Below are 22,042 nucleotides of genomic sequence, written 5' to 3'. Positions count from 1 at the left end.
AGGGGGAAGGATTTTTCCTCAACTTCCAAGCCCTCATGATAAATTCACACATCTAACTAAAGCTTAACACATTGTGCCTGTACAGTAAATAGACTGATAAATAGTGTTATTTTTCAGAATTTAACACCGGCCTACTGCTTATCAAACATAATATTTGTAAAAATGTTGTTGTACAGGAATGTTGTATTTTGCAAAATAGCAGCGAAAGGGCAGGGGGTCATCACTAATGAAATAAACCACATCTCCCTTCCCATCTATCCTCTGTGGATCAGTGGTAGAATGTCGACCTCCAGATCCCAAGACAGTGGGTTCAAATTCGGCAGAGGTAATCGGCAGAGATAATCAGATTTTTGATGATGTCGGGATGTAAAACATCTCTGGTGGCCTCCATTCAAGTTGATAATGATCCACATGTCTCTGGTGTGAAGTCCAATGTTCTGCAGAATCTAAATCATCTTCCTGTGCTGGACTTTCTCGAAGCCTTTTCGTAGTCCATGAAACATGCATCAACGTTCTTGCTTGTTTCTAAGAAACAGTGGACAAGTGCCTGCACATAGGAAAGAAACTTATAGTCCTGAGACCATTCCTAGATCTGAATTGCATTTCAGTTATGATTTCTTCGACCTTAGCACGGGTTCTGGCATGAATAGTCTTCAAGAATATCTTCAGCACGGCTCATTAGACTGATAGTTCTTCTTCACATCGCTTAGCATTTGTCCTTTTGGGAACGATGATAAAAGTGGAGATGAACCAATCTTCTCGGGTTATTCTGCTTGAGTAGATTTTATAGAAGATCTCTGTCAGAGTACTGATTCCTCTGTCGGCCACGAGTTTGAGGAGCTCTGCATGCACTTCATCAAGCCCAGGAGCCCTGCCATTCTTCGCTTGGCAGATAACACGCCACACCTCATCCTTTGTTCACCTCATTCACACCATGTTCTTCAGATCTATCAATGCTGAACAGTTCTTTTATATATGACTTCCAGACCCTGAGTCTGTCAGTGATGACAGTTATGATGCAATTGTTCTTGCCCACCAGAACATGATGGCCAGTCATCTGATTTCTTGAAGATTAACAGTGTCATACTTTTATTATTATTATTATTATTATTATTATTATTATTATTATTATTATTATTATTATTATTACTAACTACTTTTACAGTCTTTGGAGACACCACTGTCGTTCTTTTGGTGCAGGAGTTCTTCCTGTTGACATCTTTCTGCCACCCATTGTTCTTTTGCAGCCTCAATTCTCTTCTTAATTTCTTTATGCAGCTGGTTGAACGTATTCAGCCTTTGGTTTTTCCACACGTCAGTCATCCGTGGTTGCTTCTTGGTCTTTTGTTCAAGGATTAAGTCTTTCCCTGTAGATGTCACAATCTGCTTCACTGCAGTCAACATCACTTGTATTCCTCTATCAAGATCAGGTATCATTTAAAAAAATCAAAAGTGTTTTAACATTAGACCTAAGATTATTGGATATCATTTATCATCAACAAACCATTTCCCTCGTCCAGCTCCCACCGGGAGGATCTGAATGTTAGCAACATGGGTGAAAAGCCAGAGCTGAATAGTTTAGTAAAAACCATAGATAGTTAACACCAGCTCTAAGATTATTCGATATCAGGTACAGTTTGTCAAAATCATGAATGATTAATGTTGATTAGTTCAAGCACAGATTGTCAACTTCTCAATCACTGATACCAGGACTTCTGAATAGCCTTATAGGCTCAGAATTGGTGCAAAGAAAAGCACAAATTTCAAAAAACAATTTAAATTATTCTGATCTCATGAGATTTATTTTTCTGCTAGATTTTAAAGTTCTTAATCTTCTTTAAAAAAAACCTGTGGGACATACATAAATGGTGTCTTCAACTTAGAGAGAGAGAGAGAGAGAGAGAGAGAGAGAGAGAGAGAGAGACACCCCCCCACACACACCGTCAAATGAAACTGATCTCCGCAGCACAAATCAAAAGAAGTGTTATTATTTTGTTTTTGAATGTTTACATTGTTCAACACACACTCGAATGCCATCAAGAACATCAACCTCGTAAAACCAAACACAGTACGAATCGAGTAGCTGTAAGTTCGCATTCGAGAGATGGCAAGTTGAGCCCTCACTGTCGGCAATGCTTAAAATGTTTTACGGTATCCCACTAGGAAAATGCCATAGCTGTACCTCAATTAAGGCCAAAGCACAAACCTTCCCAATCCTACTTCTTTCCTATTCTATTGTTGTTGTAAACCCACCAATGCTAATGGCGACATTAAACTAGAAAGAATAAATTTCTACAGTAGGGTGTCCCTTATTTTGCAAAAATAAAAATGATGTAATTTTTTAGGCTCATCGCCTAAATATTTTCCACTGGGTCAGATTTACTCAAAAACAAACTTTCATCTCAAAAAGCTGATATTAACACATGCCCACATGAGCGTAAAATCTGAATGTTAGGAATTATAGATTTCATAGTTTTAAGTCAGTGGAATAGCTACTGATACATGTTTAATATCTAATTTTATTATTTATTTATTTATTTATTTATATATTTATTTATTTATTTACACTGCACCGTTCTCCAGTCCTAAGTCTGGAACGGGAAGGGAGGAGGGTTAGCTGGCTTGGCAACCAGCTGTAAAAACAGCTAACGCCGAGTGTCGAGCGGCAGTAAATAACTCGACCCTCCATAGGGGCTAACGGCTTTGGGCAGATGAACCCCTTTGGGTGGGGTGATGGTCCCCTCAGTGTAAGAAATGACACTGGAACCAGTCATCTGTGTCTTTGGCCCAACAGCAAAACAGATGGAGGAACCTCCTTTTTGTGGTTCTCATTGGTCATGGAGGCGGATGAGGTCATGCCAGATGGACTGGCTGTGAAGGCGCAACTCAATGGTATTTCGAGTCTGCAGCAGTCCATTGCAGTCATGGTACTAAAACCTACGTGTCGCATTTCATTTGTGCCGCAGGGTATAGTTCCGAGATCGGGTGTGTAGGTCACTTCCTTGCAAGCTGCGACCCACCTTAAACAAAATTCTGCTTGTGGCACTTTTTCCTGCTGTCACTCCATTCAACTCAAGTCCAACGGTGATGGGATAAGGATGGTGGAGGCAGGTTTTCGGGTGAAACTGGAAGCCTCTAGTTCGGACCTGCACGTTGGCAGCAGATGTGTGATGGTCATCTTTCTGAGACTCCGTGACTACTCAGGAATTCGGTCCTGCATCTGTGTTTGGGCAGGCCTGTTAAGGATCACCGCTGCCCACTCTGAATGGGGAAGGCCCTAGAAAATGTGGGCTAAACATCGGTAGTCACACTCTCAGTCAGCTGTGAGGCTGCACCCAGTGGGTCACCCCTTATGTGGTCGAAAAACGAAGATTACCAAAACTTTGATTATAGGAACCTGGAATGTTCGAAACCTATTTGATTTGAAAGACAATAACAGACCTGAAAGAAGAACAGCGCTTCTCACCCATGAGCTTGGACGAATGAACATTGGTATTGCTGCCTTAAGTGAAACCAGACTGTCCACTGAAGGTAAACTTACAGAGTTCAGCTGAGGCTACACAATCTTCTGGAAAGGAAAACATGAGGGAGAACACCGCATTCATGGTGTGGGATTCGCTGTGAAGACCACATCGGAGAATAATTATCAGCTAATTCCAACCACAGTCAGTGAAAAAATTATGACTCCCCGAATCCCACTCTCTGGTGCCAAATCTATGACACTCATCTCTGCATATACTCCCACCTTGGATGCTGATGTAGAAGCTAAAGACCAATTCTACAACCTGCTGAGCACTACCATCACCAAAGTACCACCAAGAGACAAACTCTTCCTACTTGGCAATTTCAACGCCAGAGTTGGTAAAGATCACCAATTATGGGGCAATGTGATGGAAAAACATGGACTTGGCAACTGTAATGCCAATGGTCTACTGCTGCTTGAACATGAAACTCTTCATTACTAATACTCAGTTCAGTTCCGCCTGCCTAATGGCTACAAGACCACTTGGATGCATCCTCGATCAAAGCACTGGCACATCCTTGATTATATCATCAACAGGCAATGCAATCTAGTCATCCAGTCAGCAGTGATAGTACAAATCAGGAATGGGCCACGCTTCAGAAGGTCATCACTGAGACAGCTGAGGAAACAATTTGTTTTGTGAGGAAAAAAAAGACAGGACTGGTTTGATGAAAATAATGAAGAAATCAAATGTCTGATCAATGCCAAACGGGAAGCCCACCTATCCTATCTTGAAGAGCAGTCTTCCAATGTGAAGAAATCACATTTCTTTGAACTTAAAGGAAAATATCAGGCACAAATTAGGGAAATTAAGAATAACTGGTGGCAACAAAAGGCTGAAGAACTGCAAAGACTATCTGATGCCCATGATCTGCAAAACTTCTATGCTGGCATAAAGGAGATATATGGTCCAATTCGATCTTCATCGGGGTCATTAAAGACGGCTAACAACTCCATCAACTGCAAGTAAAATTCTCTATTAAACCGGCTCCGAGTTATCTCAAAGAGAATTTTGCCCGAGTCTCAATGTGGTTTCTGAACCTCCAGAGGGACAACAGATATGATCTTGTGTGCTAGACAACTCCAGGAAAAATGCAGAGAACAATAGCAACCTGTGCAACATAAAGCAAATTGTAGCTTTAATGATATAATATTAAATTTACATTCCATAGTTGAACTGTATTTCTAAGGGATGAAAATCATACAAAGATGAAGCGGGTCATCACTCCTTGTGCAAGAGTTCAGAAACGAAGTAACAGCGCTATGGCGACTGCCAACCACCAACTAACATCATACTGTCATACACATCATTAAATAATGGCTTATGGCTTTTAGTGCCGGGAGTGTCCGAGGACAAGTTCGGCTCGCCATTTGCAGGTCTTTTGATCTGACGCCCGTAGACGAACTGTATGTCGTGATGAGGATGAAATGATGATGAAGACAACACATACACCCAGTCCCCGTGCCAGTGGAATTAACCAATTATGGTTAAAATTCCCTACCCTGCCGGGAATCGAACCCGGGACCCCTTTGGCCAAAGGCCAGCACGCTAACCATTTAGCCGTGCAGCCGGTCATACATAATATTTATAAAGAATAATATCCACGATGCCAAGCAAATTGGCAGTGAGGTATGGGCAATGTAGCTGTAAGCTTGCATTCGGAAGATAGTTTGAACTCCACTGGGCAACCTTGAAGGATGTTTTCCTGTAGTTTCCATTTCCACAACAGGCAAATGTTGGGGCTGTACCTTAATTAAGGCCTCAGTAGCTTCTTTCCCACTCCTATCTTTTTATAACCCATAATCATCAAGAATCTATCTAGTTAGTGCAAAATTTAGTGTGTGTTTGCAAACTGCTTTCTTGTTTACTAAATCTTCAAATGTATAGCATATTAGATTATTTTAGCTGCCAGGGAAGACAGACTACCTCAAATACAGTAATGGTATGTCAGTCATCTTGAAAAAAAGAAAAAAAGAAAAAGTGTTTGAAACGTTGGCCACCTGTAAATAATGTATACAGAACAATGACAAAGTCGAACCTGGATAAAAAAAAACATAATAGTAATTCTGGGGATAGTACCTTATGTCTAGTCCCAAGTTCAAACATTGTTACACACATCATCGTGAACCTCACATCAACACAACTGCACATGGTTACTGACCCAGATGTCCCAAGCACCAAACAGGGATTGACAACACATCATTCAGCATATTACCATACATACATGAATATTTCCTGCATATTTCTTTCCAAAATTCACAATTTGACAGCCAAAAGTAATCAGGCTGTTCCAAAGTTGATACTGCGCTAATGACTTTCAATCACAAACGTGTTCTTTCTAAGTAAGAATAAGCGTCAACGTAAGTACGACATATTCAGGAAGGCTGCATTAAGTGACTTTGGATGAAGAAAAACTACATCTAACAGAAGATTGGTAAATAGCTAATTCCATGTAAGGAAGGTAATATGATGTAGTTAAGACACATCAGAATTACCAGCAATTTGTGCACAGAAAATTAAGAATCTAGAAATTGAAGAGCAAATTTTGGGGAATGAACAGAGAAAATAAATAGTCCACTTCTGTGGTGTAATGGTTAGTGCTATTAGCTACCACCTGCAGAGGCTTGATTTGGACTTCCAGCCCTGTAACTTTTTAAATTATTTAGTGTGTGATGCCCAATAGTCATTGAAGAGTCAGCGACCATATCGTCGATATAAACGATGGCTATCGGGCTACACTCCATACTGCTGAACATATCGTTGATTACAAGTAATAAATCTCATTGTAGACCGTATTGGACATCAGATTATGAACATGCTGGTGAAAAACCTCCTATGTGACTCCGAGGGCAAAAACATGCATTTGGTACCAAGTGGAAGATCTACTTCCCGTACATTTTTGAGTAAAAACTCTTATATATCTGATCATTTTCATGGTGCAAAATGTGAAATTTGAAAACTTCCCATGGCTCAACAGACATTTCAGCCACTCTAAAAGCTCCTATGTGAATTAGTTCAGAACACACATGCACTTAAGAATTGTTACACAGTATTACCAGTGATTGAATTCATGCCAAAACCTCTTACGTGAAGAACCACACACATAGGATAACAAAATTGTTTTTAACGCCACCTGTAAAATTCAGTTTGAGTCAAATAGGAGGATTTTTCACTGCCAACAATATGTTAAACGGTCTGGAGTGCAGCCCCATAGTCACGGTCTGGACATCAAAGATGGAAGAGTACAATGATGAGGGTTGTCTGCAATGCAGGTCCACCAATGTCTGAATGAAATGACAAACTTGAGTACTAACTGACTTTCTTCCATGATATCAACAGTGTCTCCTTTAAGCTTAACAGGCAACAGGGTGTGTTAGTAGCATTGTCAGAGATTTGAGATTAGCAGAGGGACTCACAAGTGGTTGAAAAGGCATGAGCAGCTCACTCTATTATGTGGTGTGCCTTAAAAGAGTTGCACTGGCTTAAGGAATTCAAGGACATTTATTTACATTTTATTTACTCAGCAATAATTCCTTCAAGACGAAATGACACGAGGTTGGGTGGTCTTACTGAATGAAAGATGACAGCTGATTCTCTGAGAATAAAAAGGTGACTACACATTAGCAATAGTATGGTGACCTGTACTTGCTGTGAAACAAACACAAGAACGGCTGTACCCCTTCTCACTACACAAGTCTTCATAACAACAATCTGGCAGAGCAGCAAACCAGAATCAATCCTTACTGGTCTCAAGAGATTTTGCCAAGCATGAAATTTCTGTGCCTCAACATGGCATCTATTCATTCAACTTAGCCCCTGCAACTTCTACTTCTTTCCCCCTTGGTGTTGGCTCAGTCAGATGGTCCGCAGATACAGCAATGCCACAGAGCGAGCATGATGACATCCTCAACAGTACTCTTTGCCCAGTCCACTGCTCCTAACATTAGGCAGGCTGAGTGAACCTTATTCCAGCCCTCAGTCCAGAATGAAAATCCTTGGATGAGATACGAATAGAATCCAGGACCAGTGGGAAAGAGGCAGGCATGCTATCCCCATGGCTTTCACTCCTTTCCAAGGATGAAAAAAAACATTTTTTTTTTTGCTATTTGCTTTACGTCGCACCGTCACAGATAGGTCTTATGGCGACGATGGGATAGGAAAGGCCTAGGAAGTGGAAGGAAACGGCCGTGGCCTTAATTAAGGTACAGCCCCGGCATTTGCCTGGTGTGAAAATGGGAAACCACGGAAAACCATCTTCAGGGCTGCCGACAGTGGGGCTCGAACCCACTATCTCCCGATTACTGGATACTGGCCGCACTTAAGCGACTGCAGCTATCGAGCTCGGTGAAAAAAAACATTTCAAGGGTAGGTAGTTCTTTTGCATGAACAAATGAGAGAAAAACAGCATTATAGGAGGTCTTACAGGAGATCATTAAAGATGGCTTACTGCAGTGCCTCCAGAAGCTCTACCAACCCTGATAGAACTGTCCAGTGATCCCGAGGGATTACTTTGAAAATTGTTGTACATTACTTCTTTAACCCTCAGAACTCGCGTGGCGGGCCATGCCCGACAACAAAATTATCTCGCAAAGATCCTATGTCTATAATCTTTTTGAACTCATTGAAGACCATGCAAGTTTATAAACAGACCTTGCTTAGCAACATGACGCCATTCAAAGAGCGTGAGAAGTAATTAGTGAGACTTTTAGACTAAAGTGATGTTGATATGATCGATAGTGAGAACAATTTTTAATTCAGTTTTTGCAGAATTAGGTTGTGTTAGAGAATTCAATGACCCTGATAACAAGAAAATTATACGAAATGACAGTGCCAGAGTACTTCTACTGATGGCTTGAAGGATTCCTGTGACTCAGACTTCGACTTCAATCTAATCCCATTCACAGATACGTCTAGTTATAAACCACACCATGGGATGAAACGTTAGAGCGAACTTGATTCTTTTCAGTTATTCACGACTGACAGGTTATTGATGGAAATTGTGCACGAAACTAACTGGTATGCCAATGTAAACATTCATAATGTTACGCCCCTAAGTGGTCGTTCACACTTCATTTATTGTCATCCACAGAGGAGAAGTAATGATGGCAGTTTTCAGTGACCGAAAAGTGAAGGAACGACGACGTGAGACGATGTTTTTCTGTAATGCAAGTACATGAAATCCTGGATTACATCCTCGGGAGTGTTTTGAAAAGATCCACATAAAGCGCATAATCGCACAATTACTGATGAAAATGTGACTGTCCGAGATAATTTCAGGGTTAAAAATGCTGAACATTGCACTTGTGTATTGTATTATACTTGTATGAATTTTGTATTTGTTTTATTTGATTTTTATAAATATGCTACCCATAGTTCGTGCAGTCACTTTTCCCTCTGTAAGCAGATCTTTTATATGGAGCTGGAATGGCAAGGGTGTTCAGAAAGAAATGGAGGGCTAAGGGTTAAAAGTTTTCAAGGTAAGAAAACACAAAACTGAAAGGCTACAAAACCACTTTCTTACTTATGTTAACCTACAGTACCAAACGTTGGACTCCCAAGAAATGTGTACCAAAGGCTTCACAGTTTTGAAAACAAAGCTCTGAGAAAGATTTCTGGCCATATTGATGAAAACAGTACAGGAAGAATAAATAATTGAGGAAAAGGAAAATCTACAAAGAACCTGACACTGTAATTATTGTAAGAAGCCAAAGGCGATACTGGCTAGGTCACATTCACTGAAGATAAACAGAAATTACTAACAGAAAACTGCAGACAAGAGGTAAATAATAGAACACACGGAAGGCAAATTGTGAACGAAGCCATGGACTGATAATGGTTCGCGTGGTCATATTATTATTATTATTATTATTATTATTATTATTATTATTATTATTATTATTACTGATACCTAGAGGCATGATTTTTTTGCATTAACGATAAGTGCGACCAAAGATCATTTGAAGCGATTTTGAGATATCTTAACGAATCATATGATTCTGGTTAAGAAATTAGCGATTTTGTTTTTGCAAATTACAGCAAATTAAAGCGATAAGGCCAGTTTAAAGCAAAATTTACTTATTTGCAATAAGTGCAAAAATGCAGCAAAATTCATGGAAAATAATGATCTTGAAATTGTATTCCAATATCCCGTGTGTGAAGGGAAACAGAAGACAAAATAAGGATTTCTCATTTCAACAGAAGTATCTCTTCTTATTGATATTCTATAAAATCCCTTAATGGTATGGCCATACAAGGGTGAAATCTACGACCATGTACAGTGGAAGGGTAATTTGTTATTAATCTTGATTAGGGCTATATTATAGTTCTAATCAAGATTACATAAGGAATAATTAACTATCAATATTGTTTCTCTTTATTTATCTATCTTTCACATACATAATTCACAAATCTCACAAATTAAACTTTTTATGAATAATTTTAGGAAGTGATTAAAGCAAAATTAAAGCGATGGGATCAGCCCTATTTTGCAAAATAACTGAAAAAATAGTTACCTTTTTGAGAAATCAAACATAAATCAATGTGAAAAAATCATGCCGCTACTGATACCCCATTCGGATGCATCAAACGAGTTTCAAAATTCAAGTTCCTTGGTGAAATAATTACAAAGACTATCACGGGGAAAAAATGCAACTAAGGCATGCCTGGTCAAATTGGAGGCAACAAACAGAAACATCACTGAAATCTATAATAAGAGGAACAACAGCAGATATGCCAAAATCCGTCACTTTAGGATACTACAGTTATCAGGCCAATAGCACAGTACGCTGCAGAGATGCTAGTATTAGACCAGAAAGGCCTACTCAATACACTAGATTTTAGAGAACGCCGATTCATACAGAAGATATTAGGACCCAGAAAAATCCCTAATAGCAAGTGGAGGATGAGGCAATAAAGAAATATATCAATATATTAACCCCCACCTGAAGTTGTACAGCACATGGATTCAACCAGACTGACCAACAAGATATTGATGTACTATGAGAAACTCTGTCCAAACCATGGATACACTAGATACATTGACAGAATTAGAGAAGACCAAAAACAATCTTGGCATTAAGCACGAGACTATACATGACAGGACCACATACAGAAACAATATCCAGTAATGGGTGATTGCTAAGTAAACACTCAAGAAAGGGAGAAGAGGAAGTTCTCTGCAGAATAAAGATATCAGATAAGCCAATGCATGAAAACTTACTGGCAAAAGCCAAGGGAAGGATCCTAAGTAGGCCGAGTACTTAATTTAATAATACTGTAATTATTACTGATGATTTATGGTAATAAACTCCTTCCAATTTTTGGATTTTACTTTGGATTAACAATTAACAAGAAGATGAAACTGAAAATTAAAATATTGTCTTTTTTAAAAACTCTCTTGCTAAAACTAGGAAATTATGGCAGGAATTATTCAGGTATATGTGGTATATAGTCATACGTTGTGAAAGCAAAACCAAACTTGCTTATTATTATTAGTTAATGAAAAGGAACAAAGTCATTAATATTAAACGTATGGAAGAAACAGTCAACACCACAAAGCAAACATCGCAACAGAGTAAGTACCTGAACTCCTCGGAGTCGGTGCTCAGTTCCTGCTCTATATGGAGGAATACCTGTACCAACTCGCTGATGATGATGGGCCACATTGACGTGACATGTTGAGGGGACATACGCAGCAGGAGAACACGGAAACAGAGGAACACCTGGGCCTGGATGGAGGGCACCACTTGTGGAAGGCGCAGACTGTCCGAAAGACGCTCTAAACACAAGGTAATAAGCCATATACACTTTACTTAAAATACAATAACATTTATTTTGTAAGAAATTATGTATCATACTTTTACATAAACATCTAACAGTACATGTTTCAGTCCCTTATTGGACCTTCTTCAGCTGTCAAATTTAAATGGCACTTTACAATCAATTTGTATTAATTCAATTAACAATATTTATCTGCATAAAGACAAGCTCTTTTTGTTTTTGTTTTTCAAATTCTGAAATCCAGAAGTCTAGGGTCAATTTGAAATTGCAGGTTAGAGATTATCATCACACCTGACCAGGGGAGGAGGAAGACTATTTCAGACTGCACAGTATAAAGTTGCACATTGAGTAGAAGACCACGAAAACAAGACAATGGCAGCAAACACAGCTGAAAATTAAATGTACAACAGCCAACAGGAATACTGTAAAACGTAGTCTCAACAATTACTTCTGTTTAAATGCAATCACACGTTTTCAAGTCATTCTGTGGGGGCAGCCTTCTTGCATTGTCTTCGATCAATCCATAATGTCTAACGAGTTGAGTTTCGTGAGAACTGCACATCATCTCTCACCCGTTCCAGCCCATATGTAAGAGAGGTCATCCAACAGGTCAGCGACCCTCCATGTTCAGTTGAAGGGCAGTCTTTGAAACTGAGGTTTCGCTGCTACGGAGCACATGCCGAATAGGGCAACCCTGAATTTCTTACTCATATCATCTTTCTTAACATGGTCTTGTCGAGACAAGCATCACAGCACATAAATTTACTTTCCATGAAGTGACTGTTCATACTTCGATGTTGTAGGGCAGCATTCGGCTGTGTAAAGGGCCACCGGTCTGACCGCAATGACGACGTAATGGAATTCAAAATTATCAATAAATTAATAAAGAAAATTCTTAAAATCGGGGGGCATCTGTGGTCTACTTATATTCGGGTAAATACAGTATATGCCACTGCCCCTTACGTAAACGAAGAATTCTGCTACTTGAAAAGTAAACTAACCAGTGACGGTCAAAGCAAATTACTATCGTTCTTCATATCCCCACAATATTTCATATACTCCAATTTCTTGAAGTTCAAAGTGTGAAAATTTTTTATCTTTTTATACACTTCATTTTTCTCCAGCTTTTTGGCATAATTCTTGTAACCCCAAAATGAATGAATGAACAATTCCAAGAATGAAATTATGTTGGTAGGGAAGAGTCACAAGAGGGTCAAATACCGGGTATGATATACAATACTGAAAGAGATAAATCACGAGTTTTTTTACTCTATCAGAAGCACGTTAACACTAAAATACCGTATACAACAGATTTTCTGCCAGAAGTGCACTGGGTTGAAGGGTTATGACTCACAACTTATTAATGAAATTACAGAGAGTCCATAATGTATGATTCGGTAAGTCCAATATATATTATATATTTCTGGTGAGTTTTACTGTAGAGTCCTTGTTCACTAAAGTGCCGACTGACTCTGCCATGTCTCTCATTGAGCATCTCTTCCCTGAAGACATTACTAAGCTATTTCACCACTGCACGACTTGCAGCTAATTCTTGTGGGATGGGCAATTTTACGAATAGACGGATGGTGTAGCTATGGGAAGTCCACTTTCGCCGGAGGTGACTAATTTCTTTATGGATCATTTTGAGGAGGAGGCTATTACTTCGGCGCCCATCATATCGATGATTTGTTGGAGGTATTGTTCACGATACATTTGTGGTCTGGAAAGAAGGTCCTGAGAAACTTCACCTATTTCTAAACCACCTAAATCAGCAGCATCCTTCAATTAAATTCACTATGGAGAATGATGTTCTAGTAAGACATAAAGGGCCGATTGCAGAAACGATGACTAGTTTTAAGCCTTAGACATCGTCTATCTAAACAATGTCTAAATCATTCACGTTCTTCCATTGCATAAACAATGTTCAGTCAATGTTTAACTAGACATCCCTCAAAGTTTCAATTTTGGTTTGAAAATGGAGACAGAAGTATCTTTCATGCAACTCTTTGCTTGTCGCAACCAATGAAATTCGTCGGTGCGCGCGCCGAATGCCAGTCAGTTGTTTGTCTTCCTACATACTACTCAAATATGGCTGAGCATGACTTGCCCACAGATAAAGAGTCGCTTTCGGTGCAAATTAAATCTCATAATATTATCGACACTAAAGCGACACGCCACCCTACGGGGAAGTGTGTGTAGCTTTCATTATAGCATTGTTACAGTGAGTGTAATTTACTCATAAATACAATAGCTTCGACAAAGAGAAGATGAAGCAATAGTAATGTGTAACCGAGTGTGTCGTACGGGCCATATAGATGTAGCTTGCATTCTGGAGATCGTAGATTCGAAACGCATCATCGGCAGCCGTGAAGATTGTTTTCCATAGTTTCCCTATTTTTACACCAGGCAAATAGGGCTGTTATTATGGCCACAGCTCTTCTTCCCCAGTCCTCTTTCAACGATAATCACCACCACTTGCCTTTTCCTATCTGATAGTTGCCGAAAACCTATGCAATTATATATATAAAAATCCCATACAACCTACTTTTTAGTTTTCACTATTATGTGTGTGTACTTGGCAGTAAATATAAGTGAATCTCTTCCGGTTGATGTATGTGACAGCTCTCAGACAATCGGGACACGTAATTGTAATATGTATGTAGTCGAAATGACCTATGGAAATTACCCCATGTATATAATAAAATATATCGACTGCCAAGAATTGTATTCAAGTTGACAGTTACCGGACTGTCACTTTGTCAGTCTCAAGAAACAAGTCTCTCGTAAAGCGAAACCTTATTTTATGATTATCTCCCCGTGCATGTCAAATGAATTGCTGTGATTTAGCAGTGGGCGAACCACAGAGAGGCCGTCGGACTAACCTTTCTTCCCAGAATCATCTCAACATGATAATACAAATTACATATTTCATGGTACATAACCTCTGATTGTGATTCACTCCTGTCATTTGAGGTTATACAGTGCTCTCGGCAGTGTTTAAGCATGACCGGTTGAACATCGGTTTTAGACAGTGTCTAAGTGATATACAACGTCTCTGCAATGCGGCAGCCATACTTAGGCATTGTTTAACCGTAGACATCGTCTAAATGCCGTTTCTGCAATCGGCCCAAAATGGGTGGCTCCTTAGGGCACACCGTCTATCGTAAGCCTACCCACACAAATCGCTTAATGCAGATTCTCACCACCATCCAGTAAAAAAAAAAGGGGGCATTCTCACGACACTCACCACGAGAGCAAAAATGAATATCTCAAGTCACGTTCAAGGGTAATGGTTACAACGATGTTCAAATTCATAGAGCCTTGCATCCGCAGGAGACGGCTAAGCAAAACTCACAGAATGAAGAAGTGAAGGGAACTGCTTACATTCCTTTCATCCACAATACCACAGATCGAATTGCCAATGTTCTCTGCAAGCACAATATAAAAACAGTGTTTGGCACAGTCACAAAAAGAACTCACAGTTTAGGTAAAAGCAAGGACAAATTGTCCCCACTATTGCACCCTGGGGTGTACAAAATTCCCTGTACATGCCGCAAGGTACACATTGGTCAAACGTGCCGGTCCACTGGTACTTGTATCAAGGAACACCAACGAAATATCCGCCTCAACCAACCAGACATCAGCAATATTTAAGCATGCCCTATCAAAGTGTTATGATGTGGTGTTCCAAGATGTTCGAGCTCTTACCCATGCTAAACATTACAGGTCTAGGAATATACGGAAAGCTGAGGAAAATCGTAAAAATCCTAACAATTTCAACAGGGATGTTGGCTATCAATTAATACGTGGTTGCTAGCCATGTAGGTAGTTCTCTTCGTTGTCCTTACACTATTGTCATTTTGTTTTTGTGTTTTCCAAATTCTTACTTTTCTCATCATGAGATGCACTCGGTGAGCCATCTAGCAATGAACTAGAGTATCACTTACTACAGACCAACAGTAAAGTATTCTTTATTATTTGATAAGACTTGCTCGAGAATAGACAAGATTTTCTTCTGAAGACGGGGAGGAATGTTCTCTGCGAAATGTAAAGAAATTTACCTTGTTTTCTGACACGGCAAAAGCCCAAAAGCTTTATTATCATGTCTACAACTATGGGACATGAAAGCATCGATCTTAAAATCAGATTTGTCATATCTAAATAAGAACACAAGCTTTTATTGGTTTTCATCACATGAATAATTAACATTTAAGAAATGTACAGCACTCAAAAATAAAAAACAAATTAGATACATCCATTTGCGCTGTACATCACAGAAATTAATAAAAATATTTGAATGAATTTTTGGCAAATATGTAAAAATCTTAATTCAACATTTCAAATAATCACCTACAGTATTTTCATTGTTGTAAAAATGTAAAGCTATGTGAAATGTTCAAGGTAATATGTAGACCAGCCATGATATCCCTCTTCATAAAGTTGCAAGAATGCATATCATTATATGGTAATAATTCTCTCTCATCGAATGTTTAAAGACACATTTCACAATCCTTTTTCTTATAGAATTAAAGGTAAAATATAAATATTCAGTCTTGAGAATAGAGGAAATTTTGCATCCCATGAAAGATTCACAAGGGAAACAGGACATTTTCCTTAAGAAAAGGGCTGTCCCTTAAAATATGAAATGTCTGTCAACCCTGGAATAAGATGATGTGATGAAGAGGAGTGGAGAATCAGAAAAAAAAAACAGGAGGGTACAGGAGGTAAGCATATGGTGAATAGATTACATGAGACAAATTACAGATAGACAACTCTACCATTCAACAAGGTTCATATCTGACTTAAAACTCACCTTGGATTTCAGGCATATACTTGTGGTACTGGTCTGTCTCACTACAAAGGATTACAAAAGCTAGTCTTTTCAGCAGCTGGGCCCGCTGTTCGTACTCCTGCTCGCGACTCGAGAAGATGCTGAGGGAGCCACTTTGGGCCAAAGACACGCGACTCATAAGATCTCGGAACGTAGTGGTGTCGTGAGTCATCAGATTGTCGACGATGGTGCGCCAGTAAGCGAGACAGCTGGCCTCCATCTGGAACAGAGCTGGGTCCAATAGAAGATCGAACACGTCCTTACGCCAGGCCTTGCGGGTGTACTGGTAACTGCTCAGACTTGCCAACAGCTGTGAGCAGGCATGGAAACTTGCAAGGTTGCGCCGCCTACAACATTTTTACACATTTTAAATTATTATTATTTAAGTCGTCTTTAGAGTAAATGATACATTTTAAATTTAAGCAGACTAATGGAAAATGGAAGAAAAGCAGGATATAACTTTGGAAAAGTTTTCTATCACAAGGAATTATTTAAAAAAGCAACAACAAGGAATACTCAAGTTATATACAAAGATAGGAACACATAACAGGAAAAAACAGTCAGTTTGCATGGCTACTTGTCCAAATTTTTTTATTTGCTCCACTTGTATATCATCCAGACCAACTAGTTTAATGTGCATGAAAGGAGCCTCTCTGAAGATTGCCATCTCAGCAAACAATTGTACAAGGAAGCAATCGGGCATACCCTGGGCAACGACAGAAAATTAATAAACATTTCCTGGCGGATGATCCTTTCTTTTCCAGAAGCGATTACACTCAACAGTCCTTTTCTTTTCAAGACCAATTTTGAGGATCATATCTATCAAGATTCTAGCTGTTGACCCAAAGAAATTTATTTTTGTGTGGAGGAGATTTCAATGGAGAAGTTGAACAGGCAAGAGATGGTTCTGAGCACATCCATGGAGGCCAAGGATACAGTGAGCATAATGATGATGGCATTCTAATCTGGAATGTGCTGAAACTTGTGACTTGATTATGGAAAACTCCTTTTTCAAAAAGAGAGCATTGCGTCTCATTACTTATTTTTTTTTAAATTTTAAAAACAGATAGGTCTTATGGCAAAGATGGGATGGGGAAAGGCCTAGGAGTGAGAAAGAAGCAGCCGTGACCTTAATTAAGGTACAACCCCAGTTTCTACCTGATGTAAAAATGAGAAACCCCGGAAAACCACCTTCAGGGCTGCCGACAGTGGGGTTTGAACACACTATCTCCCGGATGGTGGAACTACACAGGCCAACTACTTGATGGTTCAGCGATAAAGCAGTTCTTGATACAAAGGTCGTCCCTTCAGATAACACTGCCACATACAACATAAATTGTTAATGCTTGATGTTCGTAATTATCTTCTGAGAACACCCATGATAAGTCTCACAAACTCTAGATAAATAAAATGGTACCCGAACACCAGACTCAACTTAAGGCCTCACTAGCTGCAATGATTTCTACAATTCAAGCATAAACATCTGGAATTATTTCAGTAATCATGTCATAACCTGTGCACCTGCTCAAAAATTCATAGACAGATTTGGTGGTGGATTAGCACCGTGCAAGAAGCAATTAAAGCAAAGAAATAAGCATACAAGCCTTAAAAAAAATCATTTAAAAATAAAATTTAAAAAAACCACATACTGCTGAAAACCGCAGGTACAAGAAAGAACTTAAATCAGCAGCAACCATGATGATGATTATTGTTTAGGGGGCCTAACATTTAGGTTATTGACCCACGTGTTTCCTAACTTTAAGTTTTCTTCTTATTAATTTTCATATTACAGATTTGCTTAAATTATTTTCTAAATTCTAAAGTCTCTTCCAGGCCATGTTCCTCTTCTGCAATGAGTGCTATGTCATCAGCAAATCATATTGTGGTAAACGGCACTCCATTTACCTTGATGCCGCTCCTTGTTAGCTTTAGCAAATTCCTTCATAGCCTCAGGTTAGGTGACAGTCCACAACCTTGCCTCACTACTTTTTGAGATCTTTTCCTAAACTTTGTGCTTTTTCCATGTTAAATAAAATAGATATTTCATCTACAACTAACACGTTAGAATTTCCTGAAAAAAGTAACACGCCTCAATAACGCTGGAGACTTGCAACACTTAAAAACTCACAAGGTGCTATGGAGAGACTCTAGTACTAGCTTCAGTTTTGTGAGTTTTCACTTACGTGTGGTTCTTGAGGTAAGGGGTGATGTTGTACATGAGGGCTGTGAGCAGTGCGACAACTTTCTCTTTCTCTTGGCTGCCGTAGCTCACGTCTAGCAGTGGTGCCAACAGTTCAGCCAGAACACTCTGCGCCTGAACACTGTACTGGGCTGCCGAGGGACTGGTTGATCCTGCTAACACAAGACATATTTACTTATTAACATAACCAATTTCTAACTCAGGAATACACATGGATTCCAGTCGACACCTTCGCTACACTACTGAACTTCACAGATATCCTTTGTTTACTGATACAGGCAGGTCTTATGGCAACGATGCTTTGGGAAAGGGCTAGGAATGGGAAGGAAGCAGCCACGACCTAATTAAGTTACAACCCAGCATCTGCCTGGCGTTAAAATGGGAAACCATGGATAACCATCTTCCGGGCTGCCAACAGTGGGGTTCAAACTCACTATCACTGGAATGCATGCTCACAGCTGCACAACCCAAACCCCATAGTCAACTTGCTCAGTACAGGCATTCTTATTAACATTTAAATTTGAATGCTGGTCTGTTTATTTGGCTTTCTTTAACGTAAAAACTACTTTATTGATCGAACTCAAATTTGGCAAACTTATACCGGCACCTTCGGTTAACATACAAGCAACTTACTACCACACTGTCTCTTAAGAAAATGTGAAGGAACTCACAGAACAATGTATGCATATGACCCTTAAAAGTGAATGTGTTGTCTAAATGGTTAGTCCTATCAAAACATGGGGAATCAAAGTGTACAGAGAATTGAATTTCCTACAAAAAAAAATTACATGAATTTTCCTCCTAATTCAAACAGTTTTCCAGGGACCATAGTGCTTTGCTGTGTTTTCACACATGCTTTATCCGATAGAAACCAAAATAATACATAACCTATCAAACAAAATTTAGCACATATATATAATTTAGAATTAAATTTCCTATACAAATACTCATATTGGCGATTCAGAGCAATACTCTCACAACCAGCACTCTTGAATGTTAAAAGCAAATAAAAATTTCCTGTGCAAGACAGAAATCACCATGGAGAGTCATGGCTGTCAGTATTGCCTAGAATGCTAAAAGGCTAGTTACGAGAGTATTGATCTGAACTGTCAATATGATGATGATGCTTGTTGTTTAAAGGGGCCTAACATCTGGATCATCAGCCCACCATCGATATGTGTTTACTTCGTTACTATATTGATTTTTTCATGTTAAAGGAGTGTGGAGTCGGAATAATAGGTTACGTGCACTATGCTACAATTTTCAAATAGTATTGTTGCACCCTTTCACCCTTAGGGCAGATGGACCAGCGATAGTCAACAGCATACGATCAGGCAGACAATGGAGAATCACGTGATTATTATTCCCATGAGAACTTTAAAAAGACTCTTGTTCTTGGAAAGGTAAATGGGAAGTGACTGAGAGGACGGAGGCCTACATGTTGGCTGGTTCAAGTGGCCTGAGCTTACATGAAGCCATACTAGTAGTCCCAAACAGAGAAGCCTGGAGAATCACAGCCAAGGCTGCGACATCAAACCTCCACCACACCCTCACGAGGGTGAACGGAAAAAGAGACAGAGTCACTTGCTAGTGTTACAGCAGACTGTGTTGGTGGTAATTATTGTTTTAAGAGGAAGTACAAGTTGAGCAACCATCCTCTATTAACACTAATAAGAGGGAAAAAAAAAGGAAGAGGTCCAACACTTCAAAGAAGGAAGATATTGACAAAAGAAAGACAAGGGCCATGAAGAGCATGAAAATGAAATACTCCCTAGGCCTCACAAACCTAATACCGTAAGTGTTCAAAGAGAACAAGAGTTGACCAAGAGAGGTCATATAGGAAAGGTGAAAGCAAGGAGCCTGGAACAAACAAATTGAGGCAATGCCAGACTCAGCTAGGGGAACCACGGTAGCCAACTCATGCTCCCAATTTTACAGACCCTGGTCCCCCGTTTAACTGCCTCTTACGACAAGTAGGGGAAGGGCGACTACAGAAGATTCAGCTCGCCTAGGCCTACGCATCGTGACGAAGGCAAAGAGTGAGGAAAGGTAACCTGCAACCATTGGTATTTTTCTTCATCTTATGTCTCTTTCGTTTTCCTGTCTTTATCTGGATGTCTTCTTATCCTGCACTTCCCAAGGTCTCTCACTGAGTGGTGTTGTTCGTCCTCCTGATGTAGCTGGGAAGCAGAAACAAACTCAGCGGCAGCTCAGAAGAAATTAATGTAGAAGAACTAGAGCTGATGAGGGCACAGACCATCTACGGTGAAACCTCGCTAGTGCGTTCCTCATTAACACGTTTTCCCGCTTAGCATATCGTAAACGAAGTCCCGATCCTCATCGTATTAAATCTATATAAAAATACTTCACGTATCGCGTCACAAATAATCGCTATTACCGCTTAGTACGATCACATTTTTCCTAGCCCTGAAAATGTTACTTGTCATCTTTTGTGAAAGGAACGTGATATCCAACTCAGGTGGAAGACGTCGCCACAGTTGCGTGATTGCAGAAAGGGCCTTAAATTCCTGAACTTCAGAGGATAAGTTGCACCTTTGGGAGCAAGCCGTTAGCCTCAGGGATGTTCAGTTTTTGTTGGTGGTTAGCAGCGAGATTGCTGAATAACAGTGAGCCTATAGCTTGTATTTCGCATTCCGTTCAGAAGTTAGAAATTTATTTTGTTGAGGGGTAGAGTGAAGTGAAGGGAATATTTGTTGCATAATATGGTAGTCTGTATTTGGATTAGGAATATAATCGTGTGAAACTGACTAGCATGGTGCATATTTGTCTTGTGATATCCTAGTTACTGTATGGATATGGAAATGGTCGTGAAATTCCTTACTAATGAAGACAAAATTAAAATCTGTCAGAAAGTAGATAGAAGTCCGCATCTTAAAGCGTGCGGAGGTCGCGATTGTTGAACTCGCACCTTCGAGTTTCGACTCGAAAACTCGAGTTGGTCAAAATGGCAGCCAAATTCATTCCTGCCGGTCGCACATGGTCGAGTGGAACCTCCAATTCAATGTCTAAGCGTGTGACCAGAAAATAATGTTTAGTAACCCACTGCTCTGAAATAAAAGGCTTCTACAAACATTTTGTTTAGATAGAATGTGATCTGCATTAATACTTTGATATTTTAATTGGCCCCCATGCACGTTTTCATATTTGAATCATGACTTGTTATAAGGACGTAAGTCCATAGAACCTAATTTTAAGACACATAAAAAAACGTTATTTATCAACCGGTTAATTTTGTCCTTGTAAACTGCATTATTCTCATGAAACAACCTGTAATGTATAACTTGTAGGATATAAGTTCTTTAATTGTAATGCAATTTCACATAAGTTACAGATTAAGGTGTTTAAAGTACATGGACTTCAGTCCTTTTAACAATTCATTCTTGAATATTGTTAGTATATGACACAGTTTGAAACCATAATACACACGTAAATAGTTTTATTATGCTTTTTTTTTTAAATATTAATACCACTGAAGTGACAAAGACACACTTTTTATAGACATGTGGTCTTTGGATGAACTATTGCCTGTACTCCTGGCTGTGCAATTCTGAAAGTATGAAAAACAGGACTGCTGATGTATGGAGAAACTACACAACCTTTCATATCTACAGAATATTTGAACTCCATGTACTCTGTAGGTTTGAATATCTTCTCAGAATATGGGACAGAACGTTTCATGGTTTCCAG

The 22,042-nt window shown here is 39.4% G+C and overlaps 1 protein-coding gene across 1 annotated transcript in view; it reads right to left on the bottom strand.

Moving 5' to 3' along the window:
* The window catches only part of LOC136882022 (protein dopey-1 homolog), a 168,097-nt gene that overhangs the window by 29,249 nt on the left and 116,806 nt on the right, over window positions 1-22,042 (bottom strand). The window contains exons 27-29 of the mRNA XM_067154520.2: window positions 18,318-18,486; window positions 16,117-16,481; window positions 11,106-11,301 (exon numbers count right to left, since the gene is read on the bottom strand). Of these exons, the coding sequence (XP_067010621.2) occupies window positions 11,106-11,301; window positions 16,117-16,481; window positions 18,318-18,486 (730 nt within the window). The remainder of the gene's footprint in view (window positions 1-11,105; window positions 11,302-16,116; window positions 16,482-18,317; window positions 18,487-22,042) is intronic.

This window comes from Anabrus simplex, chromosome 10 (genome assembly GCF_040414725.1).
Source record: "Anabrus simplex isolate iqAnaSimp1 chromosome 10, ASM4041472v1, whole genome shotgun sequence".
Taxonomy (NCBI): Eukaryota; Metazoa; Arthropoda; class Insecta; order Orthoptera; family Tettigoniidae; genus Anabrus; species Anabrus simplex.
Note: the sequence above shows the minus strand (reverse complement) of the source record. Positions and strands in the feature narration are given on the sequence as shown.